Raw genomic sequence first — 17,037 nt, forward strand, 5'->3', positions numbered from 1 at the left:
GTTCAGTGAACTTATTCCCTAATAAGCACCTACATACTAGTTATAGTGTCACCACACAAATGTCTATGATAATAGACATCATTCTAAAGGGAGCAAGCATAGCATGTACCAATCTTTGCGGATTCACTAACTTCCGATTAGTTATCCTATGATCAGGAATTGTTTAAGTCTAAAGTTATCATCTTCTAGATCTCAGTATTACAATCTCATTATAATTCTAGAAGCTTAACTTTAAATTATGGAACATCTTATTCAAAACACTTTAAATAGATAAAGCCCATAATAAAACCAAAACAAATCTTTTAAATATTAATGAAATCAAATAAGAATACAAGAAAGTTATTCGTAACTTATCATACATGATTGGATTTAGGACAAACACTTTCAGTTACAACTGGTATCCTATTAATAACATAAATATTATAGATTTTATGTTCATTTCGATTAAAATCGTCTTAAACTAATCAGTCAAACTAAAAGTGGTTACAACTAATATACGATCAAATGACGTAATTTTATATTCAATCTTTAGAATGGATAATAATTTTGATTAATTTTAAAAATCTAATGTGCTTTCTTAATTAAGAAAAATCAACCAGTCAAACCGAAAATATTTAGAATTAATTTACGGTTACAAACAAAACATCTCAAAGACACATGATCTTTACCTTCCAAAATTTCAATACGAAATTAATTAATAATATCCAAAATTGTTAAATTCACACTTCTAAACCGAGACATCCTTACCACCATCAAAAGCATTTAAACTGTCTTAGACTAATCAGTCAAATCGAAAAATCTTATAACTAATTTGCGGTCAAAATAACATAATAATCCGAGATTTTATGTTGAATTTTTAAAACGGATCATAATGTTGACTTATGTTTACATCTAATCTGTATAATCTACATGCAGTAGAGATTACACAAACCGTAGCATTCTTCAAAATCTCATGAAATTTGATTGGATTTCAAAGATATTAATTAAAACTGTCAGTAAATATGTTAAAACCTGTCATTTTATAAAATTTATTAAACTTTATAACATTTTAAATTTAATAAAATTGATTTAAAAACGAGGTTAAATACATTCAATTCAAACTAAATACACCTTGAAAAGGATATTCAAAATAAAAAAGAAACTATATTTTAGGGCATAACACCTAAAAGAAATACATTATACGTCATCATACATCATGCATTAAATAATATATGAAATAGGGTGAATATTATAATGAAGGAATAAAAAATAAATAAATAAAGTGAAGAAAAACTAGTGTATATTTTTGTTCTTGTTCAGTTTCCATTTTGTAAACTGACCTGAGGATCTTCATAATCATCTCCAAGGTATGTCATTTTTCTGTATATATAATCACATATACATACACTTTCATACATGTTATACACACACAATTACACACACACAAACACACACAAATATGCACATGTTTATGCAAAAAAGTTTTAATCTTTTTGTTGTTCTTGGGCTCAAGAACATATGTTTTGTGTTTGATTGGGTGTTTAATTTAATCTTTTTCAGAAAGAATTGTGAAAACCAAGATTTGATCATGGCTGTGGTTGAAAATGGTGATGTAAAGATTAATAATTTGATGAATCAGAGTGAGTTGCTTGAAATTAGTGAGCCCAAATCAAAGAATTTTCAGATGGGTGTGAAAAATGAGCTGGAAAAAATGAATGGTAGTGATCAGATGAGTTTAGTTGAGCTGAAAAAAATTAATGGGAATGGTGTGAGGAGTGATGAGATGGATGGTCAGGATGATTTGAGGAGTGATGGTGATGTTGATGATCATGATGGTGGTGAAGGGTTTAAGAAGGAGATGAGTGATTTGGAGGAAATGTTGTCGAAATTGAACCCGATGGCTAAAGAGTTTGTGCCTCCTTCGATTACGGGTTTTAGGCCTGTTTTGCAACCTCCTCCTCAGTTTGGTTATATTGCTGATGGGAATTTTGTTGTGCATACTAATTCTCCTGTGGCTGCTGGTGGGAATATCGCGAGACGGGTAATTTAAAGTTTTGATCTTTTGTAAAGTTTTGATCTTTTTAATGTTTAGTTGTTAGTACTGTTTTTGCCTGATTTAGTCACCGAATTGTAGCAAGTATATTGATGATTGTTGATTTCTTGAGTAAGTAGTGAATGTTATTAGATTAGTAAACTTTCTGGATTAGTAGCAAATATCAATAGATTAGTTTACGGGTTTGGATATATACTGTAAAAGAGATTCTATAGCTATAGAATGGAACTTTATTTGTTGTGTTTCTATGGTTTAATGTATTTGTTTTGTGATTTAATGCGCAGAAGAAGACTGGATATAGTCATGGGAAGCGGAGGATGAATAGTCGAACTAGTATGGCTCAGAGGGAAGAGGTTATAAGGAGGACTGTTTATGTTTCTGATATTGATCACCAGGTAATAAAATATCGTGATTTCTTGGGCATTATTTGGTTTTTATCTAAACTCGTGCTGTTTTTGATGATATATAAGTATATTTGGTTGCATGGGTTTAGGTTACTGAAGAACAACTTGCGGCTCTCTTTATTAGCTGCGGTCAGGTAAATGAACATAAATCTCATTAAGTTTTACATTCTGTTTATGCTAGTGAAGGAATATTTGTTTGAGTTATACTGACATTCTTTTTATACCAAAGGTCGTCGACTGTCGTGTCTGTGGTGATCCAAATTCTATTCTCCGGTTCGCCTTTGTTGAGTTCACTGATGAGAGTAAGCTGATAAGCCTTTTTATGACACACATGCTGATTAATTGAGTGGTCTTAAAATGTGTTGCGTCTGACATCTTTGCAGATGGTGCAAGAAATGCTCTGAGTCTGGAAGGTACAATGCTTGGTTTTTACCCTGTCAGGGTTCTGCCTTCAAAAACTGCGATTGCACCTGTTAACCCTACATTTTTGCCAAGGGTCAGTGATTTAGTTCATTATGGTCAAATACTAGTCGTAGTTTTGTTGTGTTTAAATTAATTGAGAGGTAGAGTCATAGTAATCTTTATTTTCTTTTGCAATGTATTTGTAGTCTGAAGATGAAAGGGAGATGTGCGCGAGGACTATATATTGTACCAATATAGACAAGAAGGTGACATGGAATTAAAAGTTATTCTATTTAGTTTATTGAAACGCTCTGTAAAGCATCTCGTTTTACTATTTTAATGCTTTTTCTTTCCAGATTACTCATGCAGATGTCAAACTCTTTTTTGAAACTTTTTGCGGAGAGGTTTGCGACTTTATCGACAAATCTAAAGGTTCTCATATCTTTGATTATATAAATAAATCTGACAGAGCAATTTGTCTGGTTTAGGTTCTTCGCCTGAGGCTGCTTGGAGACTATCATCATTCTACTCGTATTGCATTCGTTGAGTTTGTGATGGTAAGTAAAATATGCCCCCTGTTATATGATATAAATTCGTCTTTCACCTTGTCTTCTCTTAAGTAGGTGGATTAGTTGTTTGCAAAGTATTTGGCTATGAGTTAACTTACATAAAGTAGATCAATATACTTGATGAGCACACAAGAGAGGATATTGAGTAGAGTTTATATAACATAAAACCTCGATAAACTGATCTTTGAATCGGATAATAACCTTGATTTAATGATACGTTATATTGGTTCTGATTAAAAGAGATGCTGTATATTTTATCTTGATTAATAATAACATTTTTTGGTCTTGAAACTATCAATTTACAGAGGTTTACTGTGTAGTGGATAAATCTCTATTACCCTACCCTGAATCCTTAAATTTTATTTCGGTATTCGTGGTGCTTGACACTCGTTCATGGGTTTGGACACTCAACACTTCATTTATTTCGAACTATATTAGAATTTTATTCAGTTTTAGGGAGGAATTTGAGTTCATGAGAACTTTTGGCATTAATATTATATTATCTTTCACACTTTCATGCTTATGTTTGGATGACGTGTGGAGGGTCTTGTTTGCAATGGATCTTATTATTTGAAGAGGTAGCGGGGATGTGGGAAAGTTGCTTTAGTAGGAAGCTTCTTATAGGCGAGAAAAAGAAGTTTAACCAACAGTCTAAATGTAACATATAACATAGTTTTGGTTGCTAGAGTCTAAATATTATTCCAAATATGTCCACAAGATCAATCACTTTGATTCATACATTATCAACCCAATTTATTATTGACGTTTAGCGGAGACAAAATTAAAGAATGACGTGAGACTTGTACCTGTTGTAGGAAAACATTCTCACAAAAGTTCGTTGGCAATTTAGTAAAAGCAAAGATAGTAATTCCTTTGCAATCACTACGTATAGAATCCCTAACTGCCACATTTTTTTTGTCAGAACCTAACTGCCACGTCAAATGAACAAGTTCTTACTTATTAGACAGTGCCCTGTTTGGTTTTTTGTTTTCTTTTTACTCACTGTGGCAGCTGTTTGGTTTTGTTTTCTTTTATTCACTGTGGCAGCTACTAAGCACCTAGATCATATTATATTACTCCCTTCTATATTTTTCTGATTATGACATGTTGCACAGGAGAATAATATTTCATTCACCAGGCACTACACACAGTTAGAGAATAGTACATAATCAATTATACTTAATGTTGATGTAGTTTTACTATACCTATACTTTTTGCTGAAGGTATATTCAAATTAATTGATTATGAATTTTGTTGTTTATCTTCGGGCTTTCTTCTCTTAGATCCCCCTCTTCTTCCTTTTTCCTTCTCTCCAATAATTTCGAATCAAGTTCAATAAAACCTTTGCATATAGCATGATTAAAAAATCTTGTCACCAAATGATTCCTTTCTATGTTTATAATTTTGTTGATAGTATGAACTTGGGAAAAGACATTCACAAATGCATTAACGAGATTGGTTTTGTATTTTTGGTACATATGGCACCATATCTGGATAGTGAAGTACTGAAGCACCTACATTTTCACAGTTTGTTGTAATGTACATTTTCATGTAGCAATTTTTCTTGGATATGCATCTTTCTTATTAGATCAAGTTGTTGCATGATCCCCACTTCTATATTCTCTTGAATGCACATGCTTTAATCTGTGTATTCTTCTTATTTCCAGCGATAAGTCTGTGCTAACTAGATTTCAACCCATGCAGGCTGAGAGTGCAATAGCAGCCCTTAACTGTAGTGGTGTCTTTTTGGGGTCATTGCCAATAAGGTTAGTTATGCACTTATCCTATTTTCCTGATTCCCCCTTGAAAATTTTTCTTTCTAAATCAGGGTTCTTTGGAACATTGTCCATGCAGGGTTAGCCCGTCAAAGACGCCTGTCAGGCAGCAACGTGTTCCTCGCCCTGCAATGCACTGAGTCTACCTTGCAGAACTGCTAAATCAATTTTCTGCTAATATAATATCTACATATACATACATAGATATGGAGATACTTTCAAGGTACTTTTGTCCATTCTGTGCCGGCCAGTATCTCCCATCTATAGGGTTAATTATGATGTTTCTCTATCATGTAGAGTTAGATGGAATTCCGAGGCCATAGCTGGCTTGGTTATGCTGCATGTTAAGCTGAACTTTGTAGGTTTTGTCCTAAAGTCTTTATGCTTTTGGAATGTTTCTAAAATGAAATCTTTGGAAGACTAATTTTCTGGGATTTTGCTAACTTGCTTTTTAAGAGCAAGTATATGGATTGCTCTTTCTTCCTATATCTATGAAGTTTTAAGCATGTTTTTCTTTTACAACTATACAAGAATTTGAAGTGCTGAAAATGTAGATCATCTGTGTAAATGCAGTTTGTGACAGCTTGGTCAAAATCAGTAGTTCGAGTAGTAATAATACCTGTGATACACCTTAAACTTTAAGAAGATTGTAGAGACACGTTAAGAGCGCAAAATTATAGAACGTCAACTCGAACCCAAGTCCCTCCCGAAACTGAGCTCTGATACCATGTTAAGTAACCAGTTTGTCTAAAACCTTAAGGTGGTAGAAGAAGGCCCGAACATGATCTTATACTCTTTAACAAATAGAACAAGAAAGTTGGAGGCTTATATTTGCTTCTGTTGCTTTCTTATGAAATGTAAGATTGTGAGCTAGCCTTACTATTAGGTTAATGTTAAAATGCCTTTATAGTATGCACTTCAGTGTGTTTCACAGCTCTTAGTACTGCACTTAATAGCCCAAGCGAGGTTTCGAAGCTGAGAAGGGAGGAGATGTAGTGGTCACCCCTGAACCGAGCAGATCCCACCAGTGCAGCTTAATGTTTCATAGGGCTTGGAAGAAAGAACAGTTGAGATATCCGAGATGAGCATCGAGGGAAGTCGTCCGTTCAGCACTAAGAGAACTCTCGCGGACTAAGCCGAACGGGCAAACAAAACTCCCTATTAACCTATACATGAATTAATCAAGAACCGGAGTTGGATTGATGCTGGTTGATGTGTGCCAGAATCTTAAAACTTAGAACATCCAACTTAAAAACATAGCATATATATAGATAAAAAGTTTGTCAGAGACACCACGAAGACCATATCATATATGCTCTGCAAACAGAACATATTTTACGGAATAACATATTTTGAAATGCTATGCATTGCTAGCTGATCATATATGGTTGCAATTCAATACCGGTATCCATGAAAATCAAACTTATAGAATAACACTCTAGTCCAATCTAGTAGACTGCGACACTTCGTTAGATTTATAAGGGGCTATTAAGTGCACCAATAAATTATGGTGTGTGATTGATTTGATGATCCGAATTGGTTGTATCGGGATTTGACCCGATTTTTGTAAAAGACTCGGAATAGAGGCGGGTTGCTATACGAATGACTTGCAACTTTTGCGGACATAAAAGATCTTGGTCTCACTCATTAACCTATAAGGCTATAACCTATGTGATAAAGACATTGTTAGTGGGGATGACCCAATATGTCCTACTTGCGCTTCATACCAGATTAAAGCCCACTAAGGTGAGAAACACACACACACAGAAAATAGAATGGAAAACAGTTAAAGCAACAAATTGACGGAGACACAGTCAGATATACAATTTATTTTACTATACTTGCCGATAGGGTCTACAGACGAATGGCTCGCAAGTGAACCGTATTTTGCGGATAATCGCGAAATGCGGGTTGGTTGTGGATCTAAAATTTAAAAACCGCTCATTCGCAGTTTGGATGCGGTTTTAAATTTTTGAAAATCGCAAAATCGCAACCGCAACTCGCAACATATATTAATAATAAAATATATTTCCAAGAACGTAATTGATATCATATAAATTAACAAGTATACATATTTATTAACTAATCTTAAGTTAATGTTAAGATTTCGTTCATAAGATTCACAATCATTATAAGATATATAACCAAAACAAATGGAAAATGTAATTAAAATGTGATTTTTTTTATCATTTTCTCTTTTCTTTTCTCTTACCTCTATGTTTTTAATATCCTTATTCCATACGAAGTATTAGTTTGTATTTTATTTTTGAATGTAAATTTATCACGTAACATAAATTTGAATTTATTAATATTACGAATTTATTTTTTTTGCAAATTATTAAATATTATAAAATAAGAGGTTGAACCGCAAACCGATCAGCAATAACCGCAAATTCGCAACCGCAATTGACGCGGTTAATTTGCGGTTGCGGATGACAATTTTCTAAAACCGCTCTTCGCGGTTTGGTTCGACTTTTACCCCAAAACCGATCCGATTGGAACCATGTACACCCCTACTTGCCAATTATTTTTATTGAAAGATGTTCCCGCCATCATTAAATGGCACACAGCTGCCGCAATGAAATATTACATAAAATATTATGGGAGCATTCACATGCCCCAATAAATATTGCGGCTGGTGTATCACAGTTATGGTTGTAGAAATCGGTAATCGGTACTAATCGGTTCAGGTACCGATTAGTGATTAATCGGCAAATCGGGGATTGATCGGAGAGATTAATTGAAACAAAAATTGGATATATTTAAATATTTTAATAACATTTAATATATTTACCTCATTTATTATGAAATATATAATTCAAAAGTAATTTATAAATATTAATCGGATTTCAAAAAATAGATCGGTCAAATATTTTTTAAGGATTAATCGAGGATTAACCGGGACTTGTGGTAATGAACATATTATTAGTGTATTCGAGCAAGTTGATTGGGGATAATTTGCTATTTTTATTTTCTTTAGTTCTTACATGCATAATGCTTGAAGATATTAAGTGGAAGGTGATTCCCTCATGCTTTCATTTCACACATAGAGGTAGAGCCTATTTGGTTCATCTTACATTTCAAAGAAAAATAACTATTTTCTTAAAATAAATAAATTCATCTTCTTAAAAAATAAACTAAATTATCAAACACTCGTTTAACCTGAACAGTGTCATGTCAACTGCACCTCAGCATGATATCACTAACCACTTATAACTCACTCATTTTCACTTCCTCCTTTTTATATGTCTTTTCTAGAATATATTATTGTTCTAATGAAGAAAACCCCCTTTTTTGTTAATTCATTCTTAAGAAATAAACAAGTTCAATTTTTCTTCTTATAACGGTCACAATGCTTTTCTTACATAACTATAAGTTAAAAATAAAAACATTTATATTCAAACCATGCTTTTAAAGAGTTTTCTTAGTTTTAACAGGTTCAATCATTTTATCCATTTTCTTTCCTTTTCTTTCGTCGTATTGCAATTTATAGAATTAAGTGAAACGAAAGGAATAACAAATAACAAAACGACTTTATGGTAAAAAAAACTAAAATAATCAAATGAACTTCTTCGAGGTAAATGATAGCCAGTGGCAAGCATGCCCAACGCTTCCACTCTTAAATTTCCATCACTATTCGATACAATTTATGACGATATTGGAAACATGTATAATGCTTCTCTTTAATAATTCACAAGTTAATGAAAAAAAATTACAATCATGGTATATAATTTTCAACTTGTAAATTAAGCTTGATGATGACATTGCCACTTCAACTTGCCCATCCTATTCTCCTTGTATAACTCTAAACGCACAAAATGCATAATATTACACCTTTCGCTCTCAGTGCAGCGGTATTTTTATAGCGGTATGTCTTTAGTTTTTTTTTTATTGGCTATTTTTCGGGTACACGCCACTAGGTAATTAATAGTACATAAATCACGTGAATTAAAATAAATCGTACTTAAGCGACATATTCTGATTTAGAAGACATATTCATAAATTCTCCTCTAGTGAAATTCAAATATGCGACTAAGAAAATAATTATACTCTCTTTAACCTTGAGCCCGCGGGCCTACGGGCCTCTCTAGCTTTCTTTAGGAGATGTCAGACGAGTGGAATTAGCGGATGATGAGCAAATAAAGAAAGATAGGTAGTATGGGCAGAGTATGTTTGTTGAAGAAAACAGAGATGGACGACTGGGTCTTTTACTAAATTCACAGTAAACAACTTAAAAAGATGAGCAATGCCAATGGGCCACATTCCACTAACCCACCCCTCTTTGCATGCCTGTTGACAAATATCTTCATTTCTTTTACAATCTCCTTGTTTCTTTATTTTCCTCAACCGAAAGATAACTTTCAAACATTCTCTCACAGTCTCACTACATTACAAAACCGCCCCATAATAAACCTTCAACAATCTACTTGAGCATTATGCATGTATATATAGCAACTCTCCTTCCTACTCAATCAATCCCTTGCACACAACTTCTTCTTGTTTAATTATATAGTACTTCTTGATCCACATTTCTTAAGTCATAATATCTGATCTTTGTATTACATATCATGGGAAATTGCTTGGTGCTTTGTGGACACAATAGGGTTTCTTGTTTTGTAGATGCTGAAACAAGCAAGAATAGCAACATAGTGCAGCTTGTGAAGAGTGATGGAGAGATTTTCGAGTTTTCGACTCCAGTTCTTGTCAGAGATGTGCTAAGAGAGTTTTCAGGTTTTAGTGTTGCTTTGGCTAGGAAAAATCCTCTGCATCTTCCTCCGGATTTCAGGTTGAAGTTGGGAAATAGATACCATCTTGTTTCTTCAGTTGAGGGCTTAGGAAGTGTTGAAGAAACTCGAGTGGTCGATGAAGAGAGTGGTGGCTTCAGAAGGATTAAAGTTGTTATAACAAAGAAACAATTTCAAGATTTGCTCTCCAAAGAAGTGTTGTCTGATGATATTCTATCCGTCCTTCGGAGTGAAACGTATGATGGTGATGATGAGGACGATGATGATTCCAGTACGAGAATTTGGAAGCCAAGGCTGGAAACGATACCAGAAGAACACGGGATGAGTAGCAGTTTCTAGCAGACATTTTAGGCCTAGAGGGTCAGTTCATGTTCTGTAATAACCAACTAGTTATGCCATCACAAAAAGATGCATATAGCAATAACAACAAAAAATCCAGACAAGAAGGTATGAAATCTTTTTGTAAAATGCAGAGCATGCCGCTTTGTAAGTACCAAATTCAGATAATGAAACAGAGTAAATCCTCTGAATGGAGCCTGTGAAATCTCGCAAACATTGACACAACCGTGCTGAGATTAAGAACAAGATAGAAGTTAAATACGGTAGATGTTATAAGTCTGTAAGTACTAAATGACTACTTGAGTCGGGGTTTTGAGCATAAAGATTCCACTCATCCAATTTATAAGTTAAATTTATAACTTATAAAAAGTTAAATATTAGTAACGACGTACTTTTTCTCAACTTATTTTTAATTTTTGGTTTTTAAGATTCCAAACACGGGCACTTTATTTTATTCAAGGTTACATAGTTACATAGAAAAAAAAACTAGGCCAAAATCACTTATCCACAAACATTACAAAATCACTCAATGTTAACATTAACCACTTTGCGTTCAACTTTAGCCTTTGGAACAGTAATGAGAAGCACACCATTGTTCAACTCTGCTTTGATCTTCTCTTTCTCACAGTTCTGAGGCAGCTGAAGCCGGGAATTGTAGCTACTGTAACTCTGATTCCACCACGATCCATTCTTTTCATTTCCATCTCCATCGCTGCTTTCTTCCTTCTTGTAGTTCCCTTTGATGACAAGAACATCGTCATCCTGTAACAATCACATCTTCTTTGGAAAGTCCTGGCATGTCAAACCTCATCCGAATCTCGTCCTCGGTCTGCTGAATGTCCCAGGGAGGCCGCACATCCCTTGTCCCGGGCATTAAAGAAGTCGACATTGCATCCTCGAACATACGGTCCATTGTGTCCATCATTTGCCTCATTGTCCTTATCGGAGACAACGGATCCAACAAACCTATACATTATCATAAACACATCAAACAAAATTTAGTACAATTTATAAAAAAATTGCAGTCACAGTGAGCTTCCTAAGTTGATAAAATACTAAAAAGCAGGGACACTTAGTCGCTGACGAGTCCCGTGTCGGAATCTCGGACACACGCACGTATTCCTATATAAGATACGCGGATTCTAGCTAATATAAAATTTTATCTTCAAAAATTGTACTTAAAATCTATTTTAAGAAACTAGATTTACAAAATTAAGTATTCATGTCAATTAGTTACAAAAATATTAATTATCATATATTTTTTTATATAAACTAAAATATTTTACTTATATTTTTGTATTTTAAATTAATAAATGATGCATTTAATTCATTTTTCATACAATTTTTGATTTTGTTAGTAAATTTTATTATATTTTACATGAAATATATATAATTTTTTTATTTATTTTTCCCGTATCCCCACATCCGTACTCCCATATTTTCATATTTATCAAATTTCCATATCCCCGCACCTACGCACTCGCACTCCTGCACCATGTCCTTCCTTCCCAGATAAAATATTAAAACGTAAGATAAAATATTAAAACCTGCGATTGTTTACTTAGTATGGTATCAGAGAGCAGATGCAACGAAAAACGTCTTGAATTCTCTTACTTACCAAAGGGTGAGATACTGGGGGCGGAAGGGCGCGATCGTTGCTGGACGGAAGTAGACTCGGTGTTATTTGATGCATTAGAAGTACGATGAACTTCCACAGCCGTGTCTTTACCTTTATCTCCTCCTGCCTGAGCTCTGATACTGGTTTTATGGGGCCTTAGCTTTACGTTGTTATTGATGAAGCGAGAGGGTGTGAGAAAACAAACAGAGCGTTTCGGAGAAGGAGAAGAAAGCAAAGGAGAAGACATGCATCCAAGGATTGCCTTTGAAGCCATCTACTTATTTTATCTTGTGACCTAGTTGTAAATTGTAATGCAAGAAAACAATATTGATTGTATGTTATGAGTCTTGAACACCTTGAGTTTGATGGTAATGAAGAATCTGTGTCTGTGTTTATATAGACACACATGTACATTTTTAGAGAAAACTAGAAAGAGTCAGAAGGTTGAGGAGAGGAATGGATGAGTCTTGAAGACTCTGGAGACTGGTTTGATGGACATAGGGAAACTTGTCAACTTCCTCCAGTTCTACGACGTCGTTTTTACTCCATATTATCTAGTTTCATTCCAGAAAAATCCTGAATGCCCTGGACTTTTATTTATCTTGTCAATATTTTATCATTGATTATTTTACTATAGAGATGACATCCTCATTGATTTGATTAACACAATTTTAGTTTCTCGTTATCTACAATTTTATTCTTTAGTTTTCGTCTATCAACTCGAACGCTTACGCTTACTTCCTAGAAAGCACGGATGCGTGATATGGGAATACATAAATTCAGCAAATTTAAAAATATGGGAATTCGGGTGCGGGGATTCGCCAAATTTTAATATATTAAAAATATATTTTTTATATATATTTCAGAAATTTTAGTCAAATTAAACTAAATAATAAATTACATAAGTTTATTATAAGTACATTATCGTTAAAAATATATATTATTATTATTTGATAATCTTGATATATTTTAGCATAGCTGATTATTTAAATGTTCAAGTATATGTATTATTTTCTTTCACTCATGAGAGAAAAATTCCCAAAAATTCCCGTGCACCGATAAATTCTCAAGAATTCGGTGCGCGGTGCACCAAGTGAGTGAGGAAACCCCGCTTTCCAGCTCACTTCTCATCATAAAAACTGAGATATATCGGGACAATTTATTTGTTGTACATGAATACTTATTTTGTACTAGCTAGTTACTAAAAGATAGTTTTATCACGAGAAAAAGTGGCGGGAATAAGTTCAAATAAATGTTATTGATTGAAACGGCAGAGTGATCACACAAAACAAATGAATAAAAGTTACTGAAATTATCAATTACAGCTTCAGAAGACTTTGCCAGAAGAATATATCAGAAAAGAGTATCCAACACCCTCAATACATTCATTAGCAAAAGCAGGGCCGGCCCTAGATATTTGGATGTTCCAGACGAATTATTAAAATGGTGCTCCTATTTTAAGGTTGTTAAGCATTTTTTTTTGGCTATTCGAACAATACTAGTTGTAAATAACAGTAAAAATATGTACAAATGCTTTTGGTATTCGAATGCTCATTAAAATGCATGCAAATAGATGTATATAGATAAAATTATGTTATATATACTATATGTATGTAAAAATTTGGTGCCCCTTGTCGATGTGGTGCCCTAGGCGCTCGCCTTGGTCGCCTTATCCAAGGGCCGGCCCCGAGCAAAAGACACACTACACACGTGTACAAATGTCTGTGGTCTATTCAGCTGTTTTTGCTTTCTGAGTTGCAAATTACATCTTTTAACAGAGTAACTAAAGCCAAAGACTAAAAATCAACAACCTTGCTCATGAGTTCTTTACTAAAGCTGCTGCTAACATGCTAAAGGAGCTCATGCACTACCACCACCCACATTTTAACAGTCATTTTTACTGTTATTGGTTGAATTTCGGATCACTCATTCCCGGATACCCTACTCGAAGGTAGGAAGGACGCAGATGTACCTAAACACAGTGGCCGAGCTAGGAGCTAGCATAATTTGAACCATCCAGAGTTAAAAATGCATGACCTTCAACTAGCTGAGCAAACATAAAATTTCAAAATATGCAACAGATTGTATACTGGATTCGAACACGTAAATTCTAATAACAGGATTAGTATATTTACAATTGTAGAGATCTGATTTTGTTGATCATAGATTATGTGAAGTATTGCCATTGCAAATTGCAGGTACACAGAAGAATATTGCTTCACAAGTGTGTGACAACTAAATGAAATACGGCTACTTATACCAACTCATTTTTACTACTTTAAATGACACAGCATTCTCATGACAGCTCCTATTCCTCCTCATATAGACATGAAGGCACAGTCTTTGAGGTTAGTTGTCCCCATTCTGACACTAGCATTGCTTTATATACCATTATTCCTACTGAATCTGAACATTTCTACTCAGACAAGTTCAGCCTCAGGTCCTGATCAGACTGAACTGAGTTATTTTGTAAATTTGTTGTACTGTGCAACAAATTAGAAGGAGTTTCAATGTTCCTTATATATTTGTAACCTCTTTTAACATAACAGCAGGTGAAATCGATGGGGAAGAACAATGTATCCGCGGGAAATTCATGGTTAGATGTAGTTAAAAAAGCTTTCAGGTCTCCTACAAAGTCCCCCAAGTCAAGCAAAAAGAGAGAAGAACATGACCAACAAGATGATGACAAGGTAATTTTGTGTGCACAAAATATACATAAATGACCAATCTATTCACTTACAAATCACGGTTTTTGATTATCACGATATTTGTTCGTGCAGAAGAGGGGAAAGCAGAGGTGGATTTTTAGCAAACCATGTATTTATGAAACTACTATTCAGCACTGTGAATCAGCAAATAGGGCTGCCACTTGTAATCATACTTGTTCTAGTATTGCTGGTTCACGAACCTTGGCTGGGCGTGATATGAAGTCAAAAGATGATGATTCGAAAGAAAGGCGTGCTATTGCATTGGCTATGGTAACCACAGCAACTGCTCAAGCAGCTGTTGCTACTGCCCAAGCAGCTGTGGAAGTCATGAGGCTTGCAGGTCCCTCTAAATTTGCAAGAAAATATTACAATGCAGCTGTAGTTATTCAAACTGCATTCAGAGGCTATCTGGTAAATAATGTATTTTCTATGCACTTCTTTTAAAAAAAGCTTGCATGAACAAGACTTCCTAATCAGAAGAGTCTAAATTGAACCCTATTTCCTTATGTAAGCAGTTTAGTTGTTTACACAGTTACTATTTTTTTTCTATAAAAAAATAAGGAGATGACTATGCTTTTCTTAGGCAAGGAGAGCTCTTCGGGCACTTAAAGGAATTGTAAAGATACAGGCTTTAGTTAGAGGGCACAATGTCAGGAAACGAGCAAAGATGACTCTTCGGTGCATTCAGTCTCTTGTCCGAGTTCAAACTAGAGTCCGTGATCAACGTAGAAGGCTCTCTTACGAAGGCAGCAAGGATCCAACATGCAGTGTTTCCAACAGCTTGAGGGATAATCATGTTGCGGCCAGAAAATCACTAGTGAGTTGAAATTTATATGAGTTCTAGTATATTTTAGAGCATGATCAAAACACTTGGTGCTTATGGTCTTGTATACCTAGTTTTTGTGTTCTGACCAGAACATTGTAATTCTTGTAATGCAGTCTAGAGAAAGAAGTAGCACCACAAATGAGTTGGATAGTCATCAACATACATTGGAGGAGATCAAAGCCATTTTGCTTAAAACTAAGCAAGCAGCTTCAGAAAATGCATTCTCAACAGCTTTTCCTCGTCAGGTTCCTTAATCGTTTTTTAAAAGCCAATTGAATCCTCTTTTTTTTTTTACTTGCATAACTTGCATATCTAGTTAGATCTGCTAAATCAATACTAAAACAACTATTTATCTTTTGTTATATAGAAGTGGAGATGTGGTAAGGACCAATATTTATGCAAGGAAAAGGAAGAAGAAAATTATAGTTGGTCTGAATATTGGGACAAGATGAACAGGAAATCCCGGAGTCAAAGTGATCCTATAAGAACTGTTGAAATTGACACTGCTCAACGTTATTCATACCCGGTCCCAAGTTCACGGGAATCACAGTATAACCATTGCCAATACCAGGAGCAAAGACCTATTTCAGATTCTGTTTGTTCTTCAATGCACAGAACAAACAGGAATCAATCAAGTCCCTTCCCTTCGACACCCTCTCCATCCAAAACAAAACGTCTCCAAGTTCATTCAGCTAGTCCTCGCTGCCTGAAAGAAGAGAGGAACCGTATAATGGCTCAAACACCAACATTAGGCTCAAACTTCTACAAAATGTTAGGACATGAATATGGTGGAGCAGCTTCAGTGCCAAATTACATGGCCGCCACTGCATCAGCCAATGCTCGAATTAGATCTGAAAGTGCACCAAGGCAGAGGCCTTTAACACCCGAGAGAGAAAATTTGAGTCATGTGAAGAAACGACTATCATTTCCAGCTCCTAAAGCCGATGCTTGTGGTGTCATGAGTGACACAGAATCAGAAAGAAGTTTAAGGCATCCAAATTCTACACGTGGCGTGCAGTTTGTAGCTGGAAGAAGATCAAGCACATTGTTGCAAAGACAACCTTGGTGAAGAGCTTATCAATGCAGTTTGATTAATCAAAATTTTGTGGCTTGTTTGAAAATTGGAGATTCATATTTTTTAAATACTGATGTTTCCTTAGTTTGCTAATTTTCCATCATGTAATTCCTATTAGTCGAAAATTATGTCAGTATCACTCATTTAATTCAAAATCCATCTTGCACCATTTTCTTCCCTAGTCATCTTTTAACATTTGTTATGCAGAGCAGATAGTGTTACATAATTAGCTAAAGCTGGACAATTGCCAGATGAGTGCTTGACTGCAAAAGTGATGGAATGATTGTAAAACATATATTCCTATATCTTTTCCATTTAGGCTATTATAATCATCCTTTTCTCATATCCTACTATTCAACCATGAAAAGTAGGCCATTTCTTGCTTTAATCTTTAATCTGTTCTGTTACTGCTCATCATGCAATTCCTATCATTCTCCTTCCACGTTTTACTTTAATGAAATATGTGAAATCGACTGTCTGTTCTTTTCAGTTTAATATCTGGACATTGATCCACACAATACTAAATTAATTTTTTAAGAGGCCT

General features: G+C 34.6%; 3 protein-coding genes and 1 pseudogene across 3 annotated transcripts; 3 read left to right on the forward strand and 1 right to left on the reverse strand.

Annotated features, from left to right (window-relative positions):
• The first annotated feature begins 1,220 nt into the window (after nt 1–1,220).
• LOC141721533 (polyadenylate-binding protein-interacting protein 12-like) lies at nt 1,221–5,668 on the forward strand. The gene is made up of 11 exons (XM_074524475.1): nt 1,221–1,346; nt 1,540–2,020; nt 2,317–2,427; nt 2,526–2,570; nt 2,666–2,738; nt 2,820–2,932; nt 3,045–3,104; nt 3,195–3,242; nt 3,327–3,395; nt 5,112–5,173; nt 5,262–5,668. The coding sequence occupies exons 2-11, from the start codon at nt 1,568–1,570 to the stop codon at nt 5,320–5,322; spliced, it is 1,095 nt and encodes a 364-aa protein (XP_074380576.1). The 5' UTR covers nt 1,221–1,346; nt 1,540–1,567; the 3' UTR covers nt 5,323–5,668.
• A 4,082-nt stretch (nt 5,669–9,750) lies between these two features.
• On the forward strand, nt 9,751–10,266 carry LOC141720020 (uncharacterized). The gene has a single exon (XM_074522378.1). The coding sequence runs from the start codon at nt 9,751–9,753 to the stop codon at nt 10,264–10,266; it is 516 nt and encodes a 171-aa protein (XP_074378479.1).
• A 474-nt stretch (nt 10,267–10,740) lies between these two features.
• On the reverse strand, nt 10,741–12,262 carry LOC141721534 (small heat shock protein, chloroplastic-like; annotated as a pseudogene).
• A 1,889-nt stretch (nt 12,263–14,151) lies between these two features.
• LOC141721535 (protein IQ-DOMAIN 17-like) lies at nt 14,152–16,715 on the forward strand. The gene is made up of 6 exons (XM_074524476.1): nt 14,152–14,232; nt 14,434–14,574; nt 14,665–15,003; nt 15,176–15,409; nt 15,532–15,663; nt 15,786–16,715. Exons 1-6 carry the CDS (start codon nt 14,167–14,169, stop codon nt 16,485–16,487), a joined length of 1,614 nt encoding a protein of 537 aa, XP_074380577.1. The 5' UTR covers nt 14,152–14,166; the 3' UTR covers nt 16,488–16,715.
• Nucleotides 16,716–17,037: the final 322 nt, after the last annotated feature.

The sequence above is a fragment of the Apium graveolens genome, chromosome 4 (genome assembly GCF_009905375.1).
Source record: "Apium graveolens cultivar Ventura chromosome 4, ASM990537v1, whole genome shotgun sequence".
Taxonomy (NCBI): domain Eukaryota; kingdom Viridiplantae; phylum Streptophyta; class Magnoliopsida; order Apiales; family Apiaceae; genus Apium; species Apium graveolens.

Coding starts and splice junctions, on each gene's coding strand:
- LOC141721533 (XM_074524475.1), top strand. CDS start 1,568: ATGGCTGTGGTTGAAAATGGTGATGTAAAGATTAATAATTTGATGAAT. Junction 2,428..2,525: donor TTTCTGATATTGATCACCAG/GTAATAAAATAT, acceptor GCATGGGTTTAG/GTTACTGAAGAACAACTTGC. Junction 2,571..2,665: donor TCTTTATTAGCTGCGGTCAG/GTAAATGAACAT, acceptor TTTATACCAAAG/GTCGTCGACTGTCGTGTCTG.
- LOC141720020 (XM_074522378.1), top strand. CDS start 9,751: ATGGGAAATTGCTTGGTGCTTTGTGGACACAATAGGGTTTCTTGTTTT.
- LOC141721535 (XM_074524476.1), top strand. CDS start 14,167: ATGACACAGCATTCTCATGACAGCTCCTATTCCTCCTCATATAGACAT. Junction 14,575..14,664: donor ACCAACAAGATGATGACAAG/GTAATTTTGTGT, acceptor TTGTTCGTGCAG/AAGAGGGGAAAGCAGAGGTG. Junction 15,664..15,785: donor CAACAGCTTTTCCTCGTCAG/GTTCCTTAATCG, acceptor TTTGTTATATAG/AAGTGGAGATGTGGTAAGGA.